This window comes from Oryctolagus cuniculus, chromosome 21 (assembly GCF_051225735.1).
Source record: "Oryctolagus cuniculus isolate XC-2025 breed Fujian yellow rabbit chromosome 21, ASM5122573v1, whole genome shotgun sequence".
Taxonomy (NCBI): Eukaryota; Metazoa; Chordata; class Mammalia; order Lagomorpha; family Leporidae; genus Oryctolagus; species Oryctolagus cuniculus.
In genome coordinates this window covers 35230997-35247642 of record NC_142887.1, presented here as the reverse complement: position 1 = coordinate 35247642, position 16646 = coordinate 35230997, and the positions used below count along the sequence as shown (strand labels likewise).

General features: G+C 53.0%; 1 protein-coding gene across 4 annotated transcripts in view; it reads left to right on the top strand.

Moving 5' to 3' along the window:
• Positions 1 to 67: 67 nt before the first annotated feature.
• Positions 68 to 16646, top strand: part of CDC45 (cell division cycle 45) — a 38453-nt gene continuing 21874 nt past the window's right edge. The window contains exons 1-7 of one of the 4 annotated variants that reach the window (XM_089323597.1): positions 70 to 252; positions 401 to 460; positions 981 to 1073; positions 2963 to 3100; positions 4562 to 4714; positions 5441 to 5590; positions 11813 to 11868. In XM_089323597.1, the coding sequence (XP_089179723.1) occupies positions 202 to 252; positions 401 to 460; positions 981 to 1073; positions 2963 to 3100; positions 4562 to 4714; positions 5441 to 5590; positions 11813 to 11868 (701 nt within the window). In that variant the 5' untranslated portion in view covers positions 70 to 201. Of the gene's footprint in view, positions 253 to 400; positions 461 to 980; positions 1074 to 2962; positions 3101 to 4561; positions 4715 to 5440; positions 5591 to 11812; positions 11869 to 16646 lie in introns of all 4 variants that reach the window. The other 3 variants (XM_089323598.1, XM_070065872.2, XM_089323599.1) reach the window with 3 other exon arrangements.

Here is a 16646-nt window from a genome sequence, read left to right as displayed (position 1 = left end):
CGGCCTTCTCCAGTCGTGAACGGCGGAACGCTAGTGCCGCCCCCAATACTGACCAATCAGAACGAAGAAGAGCTGGGAACCAGATAGCAATTGGTTGAAGGATTTGAGCCAATCGGAGGAGCCGCGATTTGGCGGGAGTCTTGACTGAAGGCGGGGCTCTCCGCAGCTCACCCGAGCTCAGGGTGCCCAGCGGCCGTGGCTATGTTTGTGTCCGACTTTCGCAGGGAGTTCTATGAGCTGGTCCAGAGCCAGGTGACTTTCAGTCCGGGTCTCAGCCGGGGCCTCGTCAGGGGAGGAAGGGCTGGGAAGGAGCGGGTCGTGGGTGGCCGGGAGGGTGGGGGGTGGCGGGGTCCGATCCCCGCGCTCAGCCTGCCTTCTCCCTCCTCCCAACCCCCGGCAGAGGGTCCTTCTCTTCGTAGCCTCGGACGTGGACGCCCTGTGCGCTTGCAAGATCCTCCAGGTGAGCCCCGCGGACCCTGGGAGGGCGGGAGCCGGGGGTCGGAGAGGAGGGCGGCTCCGAGGGGTCCTTATTTTGGCAGTAACCTAGCAGATGGTTGCGTCTGGAAGACGCTGGAAACTGCAGTGGCCTGAGGGCGTTGGTGGTGACGTCAGAGGGGCTGGGAGCGCCTGGGGCCCCGGTCTCAGAGGGAAGATCCTTAGCTCAATATTCGAATATGGCGCGGTTGTCACTGAGCTTGGGTCAGCCCCTCTCAGGAGACCCAGAAGCAGGATCAACTTTTCTCCTCCAAGTTTTGACTTTTTGAAAAAACAATTTTTTTTTTTCCCGGAAATTCAACCCGGTTGCTAGAAAGCTCATACCCCCCCCCCATGGCTCCGCCCATTAAAGCTTTGCCTACCTCAGATGGCCACACCCTTGGTGTCTCAGCCCATCTAGTCTTGTGGCAGCGCGTTTGGAGGGAAACGGTGGCCATCCTGAGCGAGACAGGCTTTGAAAGCCCCCCTTTCCCCTCTCTCTGCAGGCCCTGTTCCAGTGCGATCACGTGCAGTACACGCTGGTCCCGGTCTCTGGGTGGCAAGAACTCGAAACCGCGTTCCTTGAGCACAAAGAGCAGGTAGGAAACAGACACGTCACAGTAATTAGGCACTGGTCGGGCAGAAATTTGATCGTAAGGGGCTTGCAATTTTTTGCTTAAAGATTTATTTGAGTGGCAGAGTTACAGACAGAAAGAGGGAGAGACAGGGAGAAAGGTCTTCTATCCACTGGTTCACTCCCCAAATGGCTGCAACGGCCAGAGCTGGCCCAATCCAAAACCAGGAGCCAGGAGCTTCCTCCAGGTCTCCCACGCAGGTGCAGGCACCCAAGGACTTGGGCCATCTTGTACTGCTTTCCCAGGCACATTAGCAGAGAGCTGGATCGGAAGTGCAGCAGCCAGGACTTGAACCAGCACCCACATGGGATGCCGGCACCAAAGGCAGAGGATTAACCCACTACGCCACAGTGCCGGCCCAGGGGGGCTCGCAGTTTGGCAATGCAGTATAGTTGAGGGGGCTGGCATTGTGGCAAGGGGGGATGCCTACCTCCCATATCAGAGTGCTGCTTCATACAGTAGCTGCGTAGCTGCTCCACTTACCATGCGCTTCCCTGCTAATGCACCTGGGAAGGCAGCAGGTGTTGGCCCAGGCGTTTGGGTCCCTGCCACCAAAGTGGAAGGTGGAGTTTCTCGCTCCTGGCTTTAGCCTGGGTTGAGGGCACTTGGGGAGTGAACCAGTGCATGGAAGATTTCTGTCTGCCCCTCCCTCTCTCTCTCTGTGTCACTCTGCCTTTCAAATAAATAAATCTTTTTTTTTTTTAAAGGCTAGTTAAAATTATGTTAGAGTACATTATTATCTTGTTACCCCTTCAAGACAATGGATCTCAGTTTCTAGCTTGAAATCCAGGCATGTGAGCACTGGTTCGTGTCCCAGCTTTTCCACTTCCGATTCAACTCCCTGCTCATGGCCTGGGAAGAGCAGTGGAAGATGGCCCAAGTGTTTGGATCCTTGCCATCCATATAGGAGGCCTGGATGAAGCTCCTGGCTCAGCACTGGCCATTGTGGCCATCTGGGGAGTGAACCAGTGGATGGACGATCCCTCTTTCTGTCTCCCACCCCTGCCCCCCGTAACTCTGACAGTAGCCAGTGCTGGAGCTAAAAGCTGGGAACTCCATTCCAAGTCTCCCCCTGCTGCATCCCAAGGTCTGCATTACCACGAAGCTGAAATTGGGAGCCAGAGCCGGAAATCAAACCCAGCTGCTCGATGTGGCTTGTAGACGTCTTAGCCATTAGGCGAGACTCCTGCTCAGTTCTCTCCAGAATCTCAAACAGTAGAAGCCAGCACCTCTCCTACTTCTGCATGGCGCCAAATGACAGAGGACCTTGTGGACTCCACGGGGAGGGATGGGGTGTGGAACTGGCTCCCGTTCATCCCTGCAACTCTCTTGGCAGAGATAAATCTTTGCCGGGAGTTCCTTGCCGCAACGGTCAGAGCTGCACCAATCGGAAACCAGGAGCCAAGAGCTTCTTCCTGGTCTCCCACACTGGTGTAGGAGCCCAAGGACTTGGGCCATCTTCCACTGCTTTCCCAGGTGCATTAGCAGGGAGCTGGATCGGAAGTGGAGTAGCCAGGACTCGAACCATCACCCCTGTGGGATGCTGGCACTGCAGGTGGCAGCTTTACCCGCTACGCCCAAGCGCTGGCTGCTCATTGTCTTATTGACCCTGGCATGAGACTCACACTCACTGAGCCCGAGGCCCGCCTCCCCTGTTGTGATGGAAGCAGCACAGTGAACGTTAAATCACTTAGCACAAGCCGGTCAGGGCCATTTTGGGAGCCCCTGGCCGTCTGGAGCTTGCCACGTCTCGGGGCTTAGCATGTTCTCAGCAGGAGGACTCAGGCCTGGGGCGGGGAGGGGGAAGGGGCCTCCTCCGTGCAGTGACTTCGCATGGTCTTTTCTTCTTTCAGTTCCGTTATTTTATTCTCATAAACTGCGGAGCTAACGTAGACCTGCTGGACATCCTGCAGCCTGACGAGGACTCTGTGTTCTTCGTGTGCGACACCCACAGACCCGTGAACGTGGTGAATGTGTACAACACCACCCAGGTACCTAGGCTTGGGGGCCTCTCCGCTCCTGTGCTCTCCGCCTCGCCCGGCTGTGCCTTTTGGCACCACGCACTACGTTTCACCTAGCATTCTTGGCAAGGCATGCATCCGACTCCCCAGTTTGGGAGCCACTTTAGCACCAAAATTTGGTCTTTCCTATCCGTGCTGACAGGCACGGCACCTTGCCCTTGGAGATGCTGCAAACGCATTTCTAGAATTTGCTTGCCTAGAATCTAAAAGGGCTTGACCGCACGTAACTCTAAAACACCAGGCAGCAAGTTTGCGGCCTGGCCCTGAGCAGCCGCCCAGGCATTCTCTGACTCGAGCTTCTCCCACCCACTGAAGCGCTCACGAGGAGGAGCCTCTCCCAGAGCAAAATCAGTGCGCCATCGCTTTCCGACAACAGGAGTTGTGTGTTCACTCAGGGGCTGACCTCTGTCTCAGTCCATTTTCAGTGGCTCCAACAAAACTTCGGAGGCTGGGTGCTTGCTGAAGAGAGAGGTCGGTTCAGTTCACAGGCCTGGAGACTCCCGCGTCCAGCAGGGACATCTACTTCATTCTCATGAGGGCCCAGGGTGTGTGGCACCACAGGGCAGGGCTCATGTACGAGAGAGAGAGGTGTCACATGGTGGAAGAGAAAGCCAAAGAGGGAACCCAGGCCTCCAGACTCCTTGATAATGACCTCTTCTTGTGGGAACCCATCCACTCCTATGAGACCTGACCCATCCATGAGGGAGAAACCCCTGTGGCCTAATCACCACTGGGCCCCCACACCCCCAAGCACCATGCCGGAAGCTTGGGGAACAAACTGTAGGCAAACCATGGCAGCTGTTTCTCTGGTCAGAGGCCACGTTGAGGGCAGGCCCCTAGATGCTGCTCAAAGCACTGTTTGTAGGTTTTTCATAATTTACACAAACCGTGTGGTGCAACTCCAGGCACCACACTGAGCAGTAACCAAGACAATAAAATGCCTGGGGAGTCTGTCTTCTCCAACAGGAGGCTGTTCATATGCATAGAAGACATAGCAGGTCTGGGACCAGCGCTGTGGCCTAGTAGGCTAAACCTCTGCCTGCGGCACTGGCATCCCATTCGGGAGCCGGTTCAAGTTATGACTGCTCTTCTTTCAATCCAGCTCCCTGCTGTGGCCTGGGAAAGCAGTAGAGGATGGTCCAAGTCCTTGAGCCCCTGCACCCGCATGGGAGATCCGGAAGAAGCTCCTGGCTCCTAGTGTGGGATCAGCCCAAGCTTTGGCCGTTGCAGACATTTGGGGAGTGAACCAGAAGATGAAGAGTTCTCTCTCTCCCTCTCTCTGTCTATAACTGTACCGTTCAAATAAAGAAAACGTAGGTGATCAGCTTGTTGGGACGAGATAAGATTCTGCAGGAGAAAAACATACTGTGGTGAAGAGTTTTCCGTGAAGGGAAGAGGAGGAGAGATCTGACTGCTTTTTGTTTTAAACAGATCAAATTACTCGTCAAACAAGATGACGACCTGGAGGTTCCTGCCTACGACGAAATCTTTTGCGATGAAGAAGAGGACGAAGAGCATTCGGGAAGTGGCAGTGAAGATGATGATGGGTCAGAGCCTTCCGGGAAGCGCACACGGTTAGAGGAGGTGTGTTAGGCCCCCTCCTGACATCCTGGAGGAACCTGCAGTCCCAGAGGTCAGAGGTCAGCCTCGGCACCTGCTGGGCTCAGGCAGAGCAGGGTAGCAGGACAGTGGGAAGTGGCCTGAGTTAGCAGGCATGGGTGCTGACTGCTGCCCCCTTGCTGTGTGGCCCAGGTAGGTTACGGGACCTCTCTGTGGCTTCCTTTCCTGTATGGTAGGGTTCCGCTCAATGAAATGAAACTTAGGAAGGCTGAGCTGTGTGGCCAGCGTTTTAGCCGGCTGTGGTTACCACGAGGACTATCTGCCATAAGCTACTCAGGAAGGAGAGGTTTCTTTTGGCTCGTGGTTTCAGAGGTTCCACCTCCAGCAAAGGTTTTGCTGCGGGCGCAGTCCCATGGTGGCCCTCGGGAGAGTGGCTTCTGTGCTATACGACCCCTTACGGGGCCACCGGGGTTTACTTATGGGGCCTGCACCCTAATGACGCAGTCCAACGGGGTCATGTCCCAAAGGCCCCCCCTTTCAGACATTGGAACTGGATTGAGTTTGTTTCCTCTTGGTGCTGTGAACATAGGAACTTGGGGAACCAGGCCTTTAACATATGGGCTTTTGAGGGGTCATTCAGCTTCCAAACTGGTATCCAAACTAGCAGCTAACCAGTAAGCATTTTTTTTAAGGGATAGAGAGAAGCAATACACAGCATAAACATCCCCTTACTTGTCCGCTCCCCTCTAGCGTCGTTCACTGTGCAGGCAGAGAAGTGATGTGAGTGTGGCCTCGGTGTGCTGCGTGGGCCCCACGCCTCAGCTGCTTAGCCCCCTGGGGCTTGACATCTGTCTCAGACTTGCCCAGTTGCTATGGCTTCCGTCAGATGCAAAGTTACAGGTGGGAGGTGGCTTTTCCTCTGGTGTGTTGGGCTGTGGTTATCCCTGCGTTCAGTATTCCCGGCGTAGGAGCTGCTGCCCCACCCCCGGCTCATGATCCTTGGCATTCAACCTGGAATTCGCCTCTGGAATGTTTTAGCGTCTTCCCTTGGGGGTGGGCGTTTGGCCTAATGCATAAGACGCCTGCATCCCACGTTGGAGTACCTGGGTTTGAGTCCCGGCTCCGCTTCTTGCTCCAGCTTCCTGCTCAAGTGGATCCTGGGAAGCAGCAGGTGACAGCTCAAGTGATTGTGTCCCTGCCACCCACATGGGAGACCTGGAGTGGGGTCCTGGCTTCAGGCATTGGCCTGGCCCAGTCCTGGCTGATGTGAGCCTGTGGGGAGTAAAGCAGTCAATGAGTGCTCTCTGTCTCTAATGGATAAAGAAAAAGAAAAGCTACGGCAAGCAAGACATCTTTCCTTGCCCTTGGCCTGAGGTTTCCAAGGATTGTGCTTCGGAAAAGCCCCTTTGAGCCGTACTTGGGACACTCCATCTGGGAAAGGGGCCGAATCCTTAAAAGCTGGACATGTCCTTGCCCCTTTCTCTAGAGTTTCAGGTAGTCCCACGGGAGAACTCGAGACCCACTCAGATTTTCTTTGAGCCAGCTCTTTTGTGTTTGTTTTTAAGATGTACTTTTTTGGGGCCAGCAGTGTGTTGTAGTGAGTTAAGCTGCCACCGGTGGTGCCAGCATCCCATATGGGCGCTGGTTCAAGTACCGACTGCTCCACTTCTGATCCAGCTTTCTGCTGTGGCCTGGGAAGACAGTGGAAGATGGCCCAGGTGCTTGGGCCCCTGCACCCACGTGGGAAACCTGGAGGAAGCTCCTGGCTCCTGGCTTTGGTCTGGCCGTTGTGGCCGTTTGGGGAGTGAACCTGTGGATGAAACATAACTTGCTCTCTCTCTCTCTCTCTCCCCTTCTCTCTCTCTCTCCCTCTCTCTCCCCTTCTCTCCCTCTCTCTCCCCTTCTCTCCCTCTCTCTCCCCTTCTCTCCCTCGCTCCCTCTCTCTCTGTAATTCTGCCTTTCAAATAAATAAAATAAATCGGAGACTTTACCCATTCATTATGCCACAGTGCTGGCCCCATGTTTATGTTCTATAGATGAGAGTTTTGGAATTATTCCCTCTAACAAACAAATGTAAAGGTACTTCAAGATTTCCTATCGGGCGTGGACATTTGGCTGAGCCATCGCTGTGGCCTCCCAGAGTACTCATTAACAAGCAGTTAGAACCCGAAGCAGAGAAACTAGCATTCCTATGGGATTGGGCATCCCAAACAGCTACTTAATCCCTACCCCAAACACCCACCTCTCTCTTCAGTTTTATCTTTTTATATTTATCTTTATATGTTTGAAAGACAACAGTGACAGAGAGCTCCCATCTGCTCATTCACTCTCCAGATGTCCACAACAGCTGCGGCTGGGCCAGGCCGGAGACAGGAACTCCATCCAGGTTTCCCACATGGGCGGCAGTAGGGACTGTCAAGCAGAGCAGCTGGCACGGGACTGTACTCTAATTAGGGATGCGGGGGTTCCAAGCTACAGCTTATCCCACTGTGCCACAACAACACCCCTCATCTTTTGTTTTTTAGATTTTATTTATTTGAGAGCCAGAGTTACAGAGAGAGGAAGAGACAGAGAGAAAGGTCTTCCATTTGCTGGTTCGCTCCCCAAATGGCCGCAATGGCGGGAGCTGGGTCGATCTGAAGCCAGAATCTTCTTCTGGGTCCCCCAAGTGGGCACTTGGGCCATCTTCCACTGCTTTCCCAGGTCATCAGCAGGGAGCTGGTTTGGAAATGGAGCAGCTGGGACTTGAACTGGTGCCCATATGGGATGTGGGCACTGCAGGCAGCAGCTTTACCTGCTATACCACAGCACCAGCCCCGCCCCCTTGGCTTTTATTCTTTTTTTTTTTTTTTTTTTTTTTCAAGATTTATTTCTTTATTTGAAAGTCAGAGTTACACAGAGATAAAAGGAGAGGCGGCAGGCGGGGGGGGCGGGGGGGGGCTTCCATCCACTAGTTCACTCCCCAATTGGCTGCAACTGCTGGAGCTGCACCGATCCAAAGCCAGGAACCAGGAGCTTCTTCCAGGTTTCCCACGAAGGTGCAGGGGCCCAAGGACTTGGGCCATCTTCCACTGCTTTCCCAGGCCGTAGCAGAGAGCTGGGTCAGAAGTGGAGCAGCCAGGACTTGAACCTGCGCCCATATGGGATGCTGGCACTGCAAGCGGCGGCTTTACCCGCTGTGCCTCAGCCCTGCCCCCCCACCACCACCTTGGCTTTTAATCTGAAACAGTACCTCACCTTTTGTTTTTAATGACACTGGAGGCCAGTCCACTTTTATGCCTTTTTTTTTTTTTAAGATTTATTTATTTATTAGAGAGTCAGAGGGAGAGAGAGGTCTTCCATCTGCCAGCTCACTCCCCAGGTGGCCACAACAGCTAGAGCTGCACTGATCCAAAGCCAGGAGCCTCTTCTGGGTCTCCCATGGAGGTGCAGGGGTCTAAGCACTTGGGCCATCTTCCGCTGCTTTCCCATCCCACAGCAGAGAGCTGGATCGGAAGTGGCTAGATTGGAAGTGGATTAGCCAGGACTCAAACCGGCACCCACATGGGATGCCAGCACTGCAGGCAGCAGCCTTACCTGCTACGCCACAGCACCGGCCGCTGTTCTGCTCTTGGTTAGACTGATCTGGGAATGTCAATTACGTACTTTTAATTAATGATGTTAATTTCTTCCATTTGCTGCTTTAAAAAAAAAAAGGTTTATTTATTTATTTGAAAGGCAGAGTGAGTGAGTGAGATCTTCGATTCACTGGTTCACTCCCCAAGTGGCTGCAATGGCCAGGGCTAGGCCAGGCCAAAGCCAGGAGCATGGAACTCCATCCAGGTCTCCCACATGGGTAGCAGGGGCCCAAGCACTCGGGGCATCTTTTGCTTTCTCAGGCACGTTAACAGGGAGCTGGATCAGAAGTGGAGCAGCCGAATATAAACTGGCACTCGAGGAATGCCAAAGTTGGAGTCGTCAACTTAACCCATCATTTTTCTTTTATTCTTCCATTTTTTTTTCTTTCTCAGATTTACTTATTTATTTGATAGACAGAGAGAGAGAGACCGAGATCTTCTGATTTACTCCCCAAATGTCACAGCAGCCAGGGACTGGATTAGAAGTGGAGCAGTGGGGCTGGCACTGTGGTACAGTAGGTTAAGCCTCTGCCTGCCCTGCCAGCATCCCATATGGGCACCGGTTTGTGTCCCAGCTGCTCTTCTTCCAATCCAGCTCTCTGCTTATGGCCTGGGAAAGCAGTGGAAGATGGCCTAAGTGCTTGGGCCCCTGTACCCACATGGGAGACCCGGAAGAAGCTCCTGGCTTTGAATTGGCCCAGCTCCAGCCTTTGCAGCCATTTGGGGTGTGAACCAGTGGATGGAAAAATCTCTCTGTCTCTTCTCTCTGTGTCTCTTCTCTTCTCTCTGTAACTCTGCCTTTCAAATAAGAAAAAAATCTTTTTAAAAGAAAGTTTGGGGGCCGGCACTGTGGCACAGCAGGTTAAACCCCAGCCTGTAGCACTAGTATGTCATATGAACACAGTTCGAGTCTTGGTTGCTCCACTTCCAATCCAGCTCCTTGCAAATGCACCTGGGAAAGCCGCAGAGGATGGTCCAAGTGCTTGGGCCCCTGCACCCTTGTGGAAAATCCGGAGGAAGCTTCTGGCTCCTGGCTTCAGGCTGGCCTGGTTCCAGTCGTTGCCACCATTTAGGGAGTGAACCAGCAGATGTAACACCACTCTCTCTGTCTCTGCTTCTCTCTGTAACTCTGTCTCTCAAATAAATAAAATAAATCTTAGAAACAAATAAACAAAAAAAAGTTCAGGCCCCCCACTGACCTCTGTTAACCCCTGACAGTTGTGGCTGTTTGTTCGCACTGGACAGTAAAGGTTCAGGCTCCCTGCTTTGTCTCCTCTGATACCCCCAGGCTGCCTTCCTGCTGGGGATGGGGGTGATAAGTGAACCTCCATGCTCTGCCCACACTCTGGGTGGGAGGGGGGCTCTAGGCTTGTTACCAACCTGTGACTCCCTCCCTGGCTCCTGTGTCCCCCTGGACCCTGGCTGAGGGGTCGGGTTGCTTGGTACAACTTCACAGGAGCAGCAGTCTCAGGCTCCCCTTCTCCTCTGCAGGCGAAGAAAGGGGCTGTCTTGGGTAGTACTGGCTGCTGTGGAGGGTTTTTTGCCTATAAGTCTCCTGCCATGCAAGGTGTTCCAGGTGAAGGGTAGGTAGGTTTCACTGCGGAGTTCTTGTCTTGTTCCTGTGAGTGTTATTATTACCTTTAAGGATTTATTTATTTGTTTGGAAGGCAGAGTTACAGAGAGGTGGGAAGATAGAGAGAGAAAGGTCTTCCATCTGCTGGTCCACACCCTAAAAGGCCGCAACAGCCAAGGTTGGGCCAATCCGAAGCCAGGAGCTTCTTCCGGGTCTCCCATGTGGCTGTAGGGGCCCAAGGACTTGGGCCATCCTCTACTGCTTTCTCAGGCCACAGCAGAGAAGCTAGATCAGAAGTGAAGGAGCCAGGACTTGAACCAGCGCCCATATGGGATAGTGATGTTGCAGGTGGCAGCTTAACCCACTACGGCACAGCACCAGCCCCAAGGACCATGTTTTTTGGTTTTTTTTGTTTGTTTGTTTGTTTTTGTGTTTTTTTGTTTGTTTGTTTGTTGACAGGCAGAGTAGACAGTGAGAGAGAGAGAGACACAGAGAGAAAGGTCTTCCTTTGCCATTGCTTCATCCTCCAATGGCCACCGCAGCCGGCACACCGCGCTGATCCGAAGCCAGGAGCCAGGTGCTTATCCTGGTCTCCCACTCAGGTGCAGGGCCCAAGCACTTGGGCCATCCTCCACTGCACTCCTGGGCCACAGCAGAGAGCTGGCCTGGAAGAGGGGCAACCGGGGCAGAATCCAGCACCCCGACCGGGACTAGAACCTGGTGTGCCAGCGCCGCAGGCGGAGGATTAGCCTACTGAGCCATGGCGCCGGCCTGACCATGGGTTTTAAAAACTGTCATGCTACCCCCATGCCTTTGTGGTGAAAACTTAATGAGATTTTTTTTTGCTTGTAAAATTTTTAAGAAAGATTTATTTATTTATTTGAAAGTCAGAGTTACAGAGAGGGAGAGAGAGAGAGAGATCTTCCAACTGCTGGTTTACTCTCCAAATTCCCGCAATGGCCAGGGCTGGGCCAGGCGGAAGCCAAGAATTTCTTCCGGGTCTGCCATGTGCATAGCAGGGGCTGATGCACTTGGGACATCTTCTGCTGCTTTCCCCAGGCCATAGCAGGGAGCTGGATAGGAAGTGGAGCAGCTGGGACATGAGCCAGCGCCCTTTCGGGATGCACGCATTGCAGGTGGCGGCCTATGACGCTAAACCACAACACCGGTGCCCTTGGTTGTAAAACTAGAACAGCTGCCAGCACATGGCAGAATGTAAGAAACTAGCTGTCGGCCGGCGCCGCGGCTCACTAGGCTAATCCTCTGCCTAGCGGCGCCAGCACACCGGGTTCTAGTCCCGGTCGGGGCGCCGGATTCTGTCCCGGTTGCCCCTCTTCCAGGCCAGCCCTCTGCTGTGGCCAGGGAGTGCAGTGGAGGATGGCCCAGGTGCTTGGGCCCTGCACCCCATGGGAGACCAGGAAAAGCACCTGGCTCCTGGCTCCTGCCATCGGATCAGCGCAGTGCGCCAGCCGCAGCGCGCCGGCCACGGCGGCCATTGGAGGGTGAACCAACGGCAAAGGAAGACCTTTCTCTCTGTCTCTCTCTCTCACTGTCCACTCTGCCTGTCAAAAAATAAAAAAAAAAAAAAAAGAAAGAAACTAGCTGTCATTAATTCCAGTGGGGAGGCAGGTCCCCGGCAGTGGGGTCTATCCGGGTCCCATGGATACTGGACCGCTGGATGGCTGTAACACTGAGTCTGGCCTAGAGCAGGTGCCCGGGACCACTCTATGCCTTTGTCCACCGTGTCCCTGGTGCCCGGGGGCCAGCTAGGGGCCTGGCCGTCCCCCTGCTTCAGCTCATTCTCCAGGAGCAGGTGCACCCAGGACACGGGTCCGAGCCCACTGGCTTCTGCCCAGGCAGAGTTCCCTCAGGCTGTGGGGAGACTTCCTGAAGTGTTTGCTTGACGTTTGCTTGTCTTTGTGCCTGTCTCAGGAGATATTGGAGCGGACCCTGAAGAGGAGGCAGCGGAGAGAATGGGAGGCCCGGAGGTGAGTCTTCCCTACCGTAGCTCTCCCTGTGCCCTGTGATGCCACCAACACCTGTCTCTACCCCTGGGCGCCGCGTGTTTTTGTTTTCTCGTCTTAGAATAATGCATGTAGCTCCGACCTTCAGGGCTAGCAGCTCCAGGAGTGAGTGTGTGGCCCCCGCCTTGAGAAGAGCTTGGGTCACCCTCTCTGTTGCCCTCTGGTCCCATGAGCGACAAGCCTGGCCCCAGTCTCCGTGTGTGAGTGACAGTGACCCTGGCTCTGTGTTGACTGACTTCTGCAGATAGAGATGCTTCCATCTAATTCTTCAAAAGTGAAATGTATGCCAATTGTGTAACATTTTTTTAAGACTTATTTATTCATTTTGAAAAGCAAAATTGCAGAAAGAGAGGGAGACAGAGAGAGAAAGAGGTCTTCCATCCAGTGGGTCCTCTCCCCACATGGCCACAATGGCCAGTGCTGGGGCAGGCCGAAGCCAGGAGCCAGGCGCTTCATCGGGATCTCCCACGTGGGTGGCAGTTCAGCCATCTGCTGCTGCTTTTCCCAGGTCATTAGACAGGAGATAGATTGGGAGTGGAACAGGCAGGACTTAAACTGGCACTCACATTGGATGACAGCGTCACAGGTGGTGGCCTTACCTGCTGTGCCACAATGCTGGCTCCTGTGAAAATGTTTAGTTTTTTTCTTATTTTTTTATTTTTTATTTTTTTGACAGGCAGAGAGGACAGTGAGAGAGAGAGACAGAGAGAAAGGTCTTCCTTTTGCCGTTGGTTCACCCTCCAATGGCCGCCATGCTGATCCAAAGCCAGGAGCCAGGTGCTTCTCCTGGTCTCCCATGGGGTGCAGGGCCCAAGCACTTGGGCCATCCTCCACTACACTCCCTGGCCACAGCAGAGAGCTGGCCTGGAAGAGGGGCAACCAGGACAGAATCCGGTTCCCCGACTGGGACTAGAACCCGGTGTACCGGCACTGCAAGGCGGAGGATTAGCCTATTGAGCCACGGCGCCGGCGAAAAAGTTTTAATAGAAAAAAATACAGGGGCCGGCACCATGGCACAGTAGGTTCGTCCTCCATCTGCAGCGTCAGCGTCCCACGTGGGTTCCAGTTCTAGTCCCGGCTGCTCCTCTTCCAGTCCAGCTCTCTGCTGTGGCCTGGAAAGGCAGAAGAGGATGGCTCAGGTCCTTGGGCCCCTGCGCCCACGTGGGAGACCCGGAAGAAGCTCCTGGCTCCTGGCTTCGGATCGGCTTAGCTCCGGCCATTGTGGCTGTTTGGGGAGTGAACCAACGGAGGGAAGACCTTTCTCTCTCTCTCTCTCACTGTCTGTAACTCTCTCTTTTTTTTTTTTTTTTTTTTTTTTTTTTTTTTTTTTTGACAGGCAGAGTGGACAGTGAGAGAGAGAGACAGAGAGAAAGGTCTTCCTTTGCCGTTGGTTCACCCTCCAATGGCTGCTGTGGCCGGCGCACCGCGCTGATCCGATGGCAGGAGCCAGGTACTTATCCTGGTCTCCCATGGGGTGCAGGGCCCAAGCACCTGGGCCATCCTCCACTGCACTCCCGGGCCACAGCAGAGGGCTGGCCTGGAAGAGGGGCAACCGAGACAGAATCCGGTGCCCCGACCGGGACTAGAACCCGGTGTGCTGGCGCCGCTAGGTGGAGGATTAGCCTAGTGAGCCGCGGCGCCAGCCCACTGTCTGTAACTCTTAAATAAAATAAATTAAAAAAATACAAAGAAGGAGCTGAGTTATCTATAATTATTCCTGTTGCTAATGTGAAGTAATCGAAGTGCTTTAAGATGAAAATACGGGAAATTCTAGCTTGAGGGGCACATACGGCCGCATATTTGAGTGGATTCCGGGGGCTTCTTTGTGGACTCATCCTTGAAGGACGTGGTGGGCTGTCCAGCCGGTGTTTCTTCTGTGCCGGCTTAGGTCAAGAGTTCCGCTGGCTGGTCTGGGAGAGAGGGCCACCCCCGTGGGTGAGGACAGTGTCAAACCATCTCAGAAGGTGTGAGGAAAGGCACCTGAAAGTAATCCACAATCTCACTACTAATTCAAAGAGATTCTGGGTTTGGGTTTCTCTTCATGTCTTATGCATACTCAGGTATATTTTACATAATCAGAATGTGCATCTAGTTTTTGCATTTTTTGACTTTTTTAAGATTTATTTACTTACCTGAAAGGCAGAGTTACAGAGAGAGAGGGAGAGATGGATCTTCCATCCGCTGATTCCCTCCCAGATGGCTGCAATGGCCAGAGCTGAGCAAGGCCAAATCCGGGAGCCAGGAGCTTCATCTGGGTCTCCCACATGGGTGCAAGGTCCCATGTACATGGGCCATCTTCTACTACTCTTCTCAGGTGTATTAGCAGGGTGCTTGATTGGAAGTGGAACTGCCAGGACTTGAACCGGTGTCCATATGGGATGCTGACTCTACAGACGATGGCTTTACCCGCTATGCCATAGCGCCAGCCCCATATTTTTCTACTTAATACAACCGTTTGAGATGGTTCTGAATGGCCTTTTCAAAACTGCGCAGTATTTAATTGTCGATTTTCCTTCTTTCTGAACTGTGGGTAACTTCCGGTTTTTTGCCATTACACTTAAGGCTGCAGTGAATAACTTTATAAGTTTTATCTTGCTTGACACTTTGAAGTAGGATTTGGGGACTATGTATTTTACTGCCTTTTTCCTAGTGTTGTATGTAGAAGGGTACTTCAAAAAGTTCATGGAAAGTAGAATTAAAATATAAGTTTATTTTGATGCAAAAAATATGGTTTTTTTTTTTTAAAGATTTCTTTATTTGAAAGATAGGCAGAAAGAGAGGAGTCTTCTGTCTGCTGGTTCACTCCCCAGATGGCCACAGTGACCAGAGCTGGGCTGATCCAAAGCCAAGAGCTTCTCCCAGGTCTCCCACACAGGTGCAAGGTGGGCCATCCTCTATTGCTTTCCCAGGCCATAGCAGAGAGCTGGATCGGAAGGGGAGCAGCTGAGACTTGAACTGGCACCCATATGGGATGCCGGCACTGCAGGCGGCGGTTTCACCTGCTACACCGTAGCGCCAGCCCCACAAAAGAATGTTGTAGTGTTTGTGTATTAGAAGTTTTCTCAAAGTACACAGAAGGGGCTATTGCTGTGGTGCAGTGAGTCAAGCAGCTGCATTTGATGCCATCATCCCATTTGGAGTGCTGATTCTGAGTCCCGAGCTCCACTTCTGATCCATGTCCCAGCTAACGTGCCTGGGAAGGCAGCAGATATGGCCCAAGTCCTTGAGCTCCTACCACCCAGGTGGAAGACCCAGGTGGAGTCCCAGGCTCCTGGCTTCTACCTGGCCCAGCCCTGGCCATTGAACCTTCAGAGATTAACCCAGAGGATAAAGATCTCTTTCCTTTTTTTTTTTTTTTTTAAGATTTATTTATTTATTTGAAAGTCAGAGTTACACAGAGACAGAAGGAGAGGCAGAGAGAGAGAGAGAGGTCTTCCATCCGCTGGCTTACTCTCCAGATGGCTGCAACGGCTAGAGCTGTACTGATCAGGAGCCATGAGCTTCCTCCGGGTCTCCCACATGGGTGCAGGGGCCCAAGGACTTGGGCCATCTTCTACTGCTTTCCCAGGCCATAGCAGAGAGCTGGATCAGAAGTGGAGCAGCTGGGACTCAAACTCAGCCCATATGGGATTCTGGCAGCTATGCCACAGCACTGGCCCCAATCTCTTTCTTTTTGTTTTTCTCTCTGTTACTCTGCCTTTCTTTCAAATAAATAAAATAATTTTTTTAAAAAAAGAGTACATGGAAAATGTGTTTTATGAAAAAAATTATGCATGGATTTCAGAATATATTTGCACCAAAGTAAACCTTTATTTATCTCTCTATTTGAGAGGCAGAGAGAGACCCCATCCAGTGGTGACAGGGAAGGAGTTGAGGCTGAAACCAGGAGACAGGAACACAATCCAGGTCTCCCACATGGGTGGCAAGGTCCCAATTACTTTAGCCATCACTGCTGCTTCCCAAGGTTTGTATTAGCGGGAAGCGGGAATTGAGCCAGAGGTGAGGATTGAACTCAGGTATTCTACTGTGAGAGGTGAGCATGTTAAATGCCAGGCCAAATGCCTGCCCTTAAGCTTATCTTTTTTAAAAAAAGATAATTAATTTGGCCAGCGCCGTGGCTCACTAAGCTAATCCTCCACCTTGCGGCACCAGCACACCGGGTTCTAGTCCCAGTTGGGGCGCCGGATTCTGTCCCGGTTGCCCCTCTTCCAGGCCAGCCCTCTGCTGTGGCCCGGGAGTGCAGTGGAGGATGGCCCAAGTGCTTGGGCCCTGCACCCCATGGGAGACCAGGATAAGTACCTGGCTCCTGCCATCGGATCAGCGCGGTGCGCCGGCCACAGCAGCCATTGGAGGGTGAACCAACGGCAAAGGAAGACCTTTCTCTCTGTCTCTCTCTCTCACTGTCCACTCTGCCTGTCAAAAAAAAAAAAAAAATTTTATTTGTTTATTTCCAAGAGAGATAAGAGGGGCTGGTGCTGTAGCATAGTGGGTAAAACCGCTGCCTGCAGTGCCACCCCATGTGGGTGCCAATTCAAGTCCCGGCTGTTCCACTTTCGATCCAGCTGTCTGCTATGGCCTGGGAAAGCAGCCAAAGGTGACCCAAGTCCTTGGGTCCTTGTACCCGTGTGGGAGACCCGGAAGAAGCTCCTGGCTCCTGGCTTCAGATCGGTGCAGCTCCAGATGTTGCAGCCAACTGGGAGTGAACCAGCGGATAGGAGACCTATCTCTCTCTTTGTAACTCT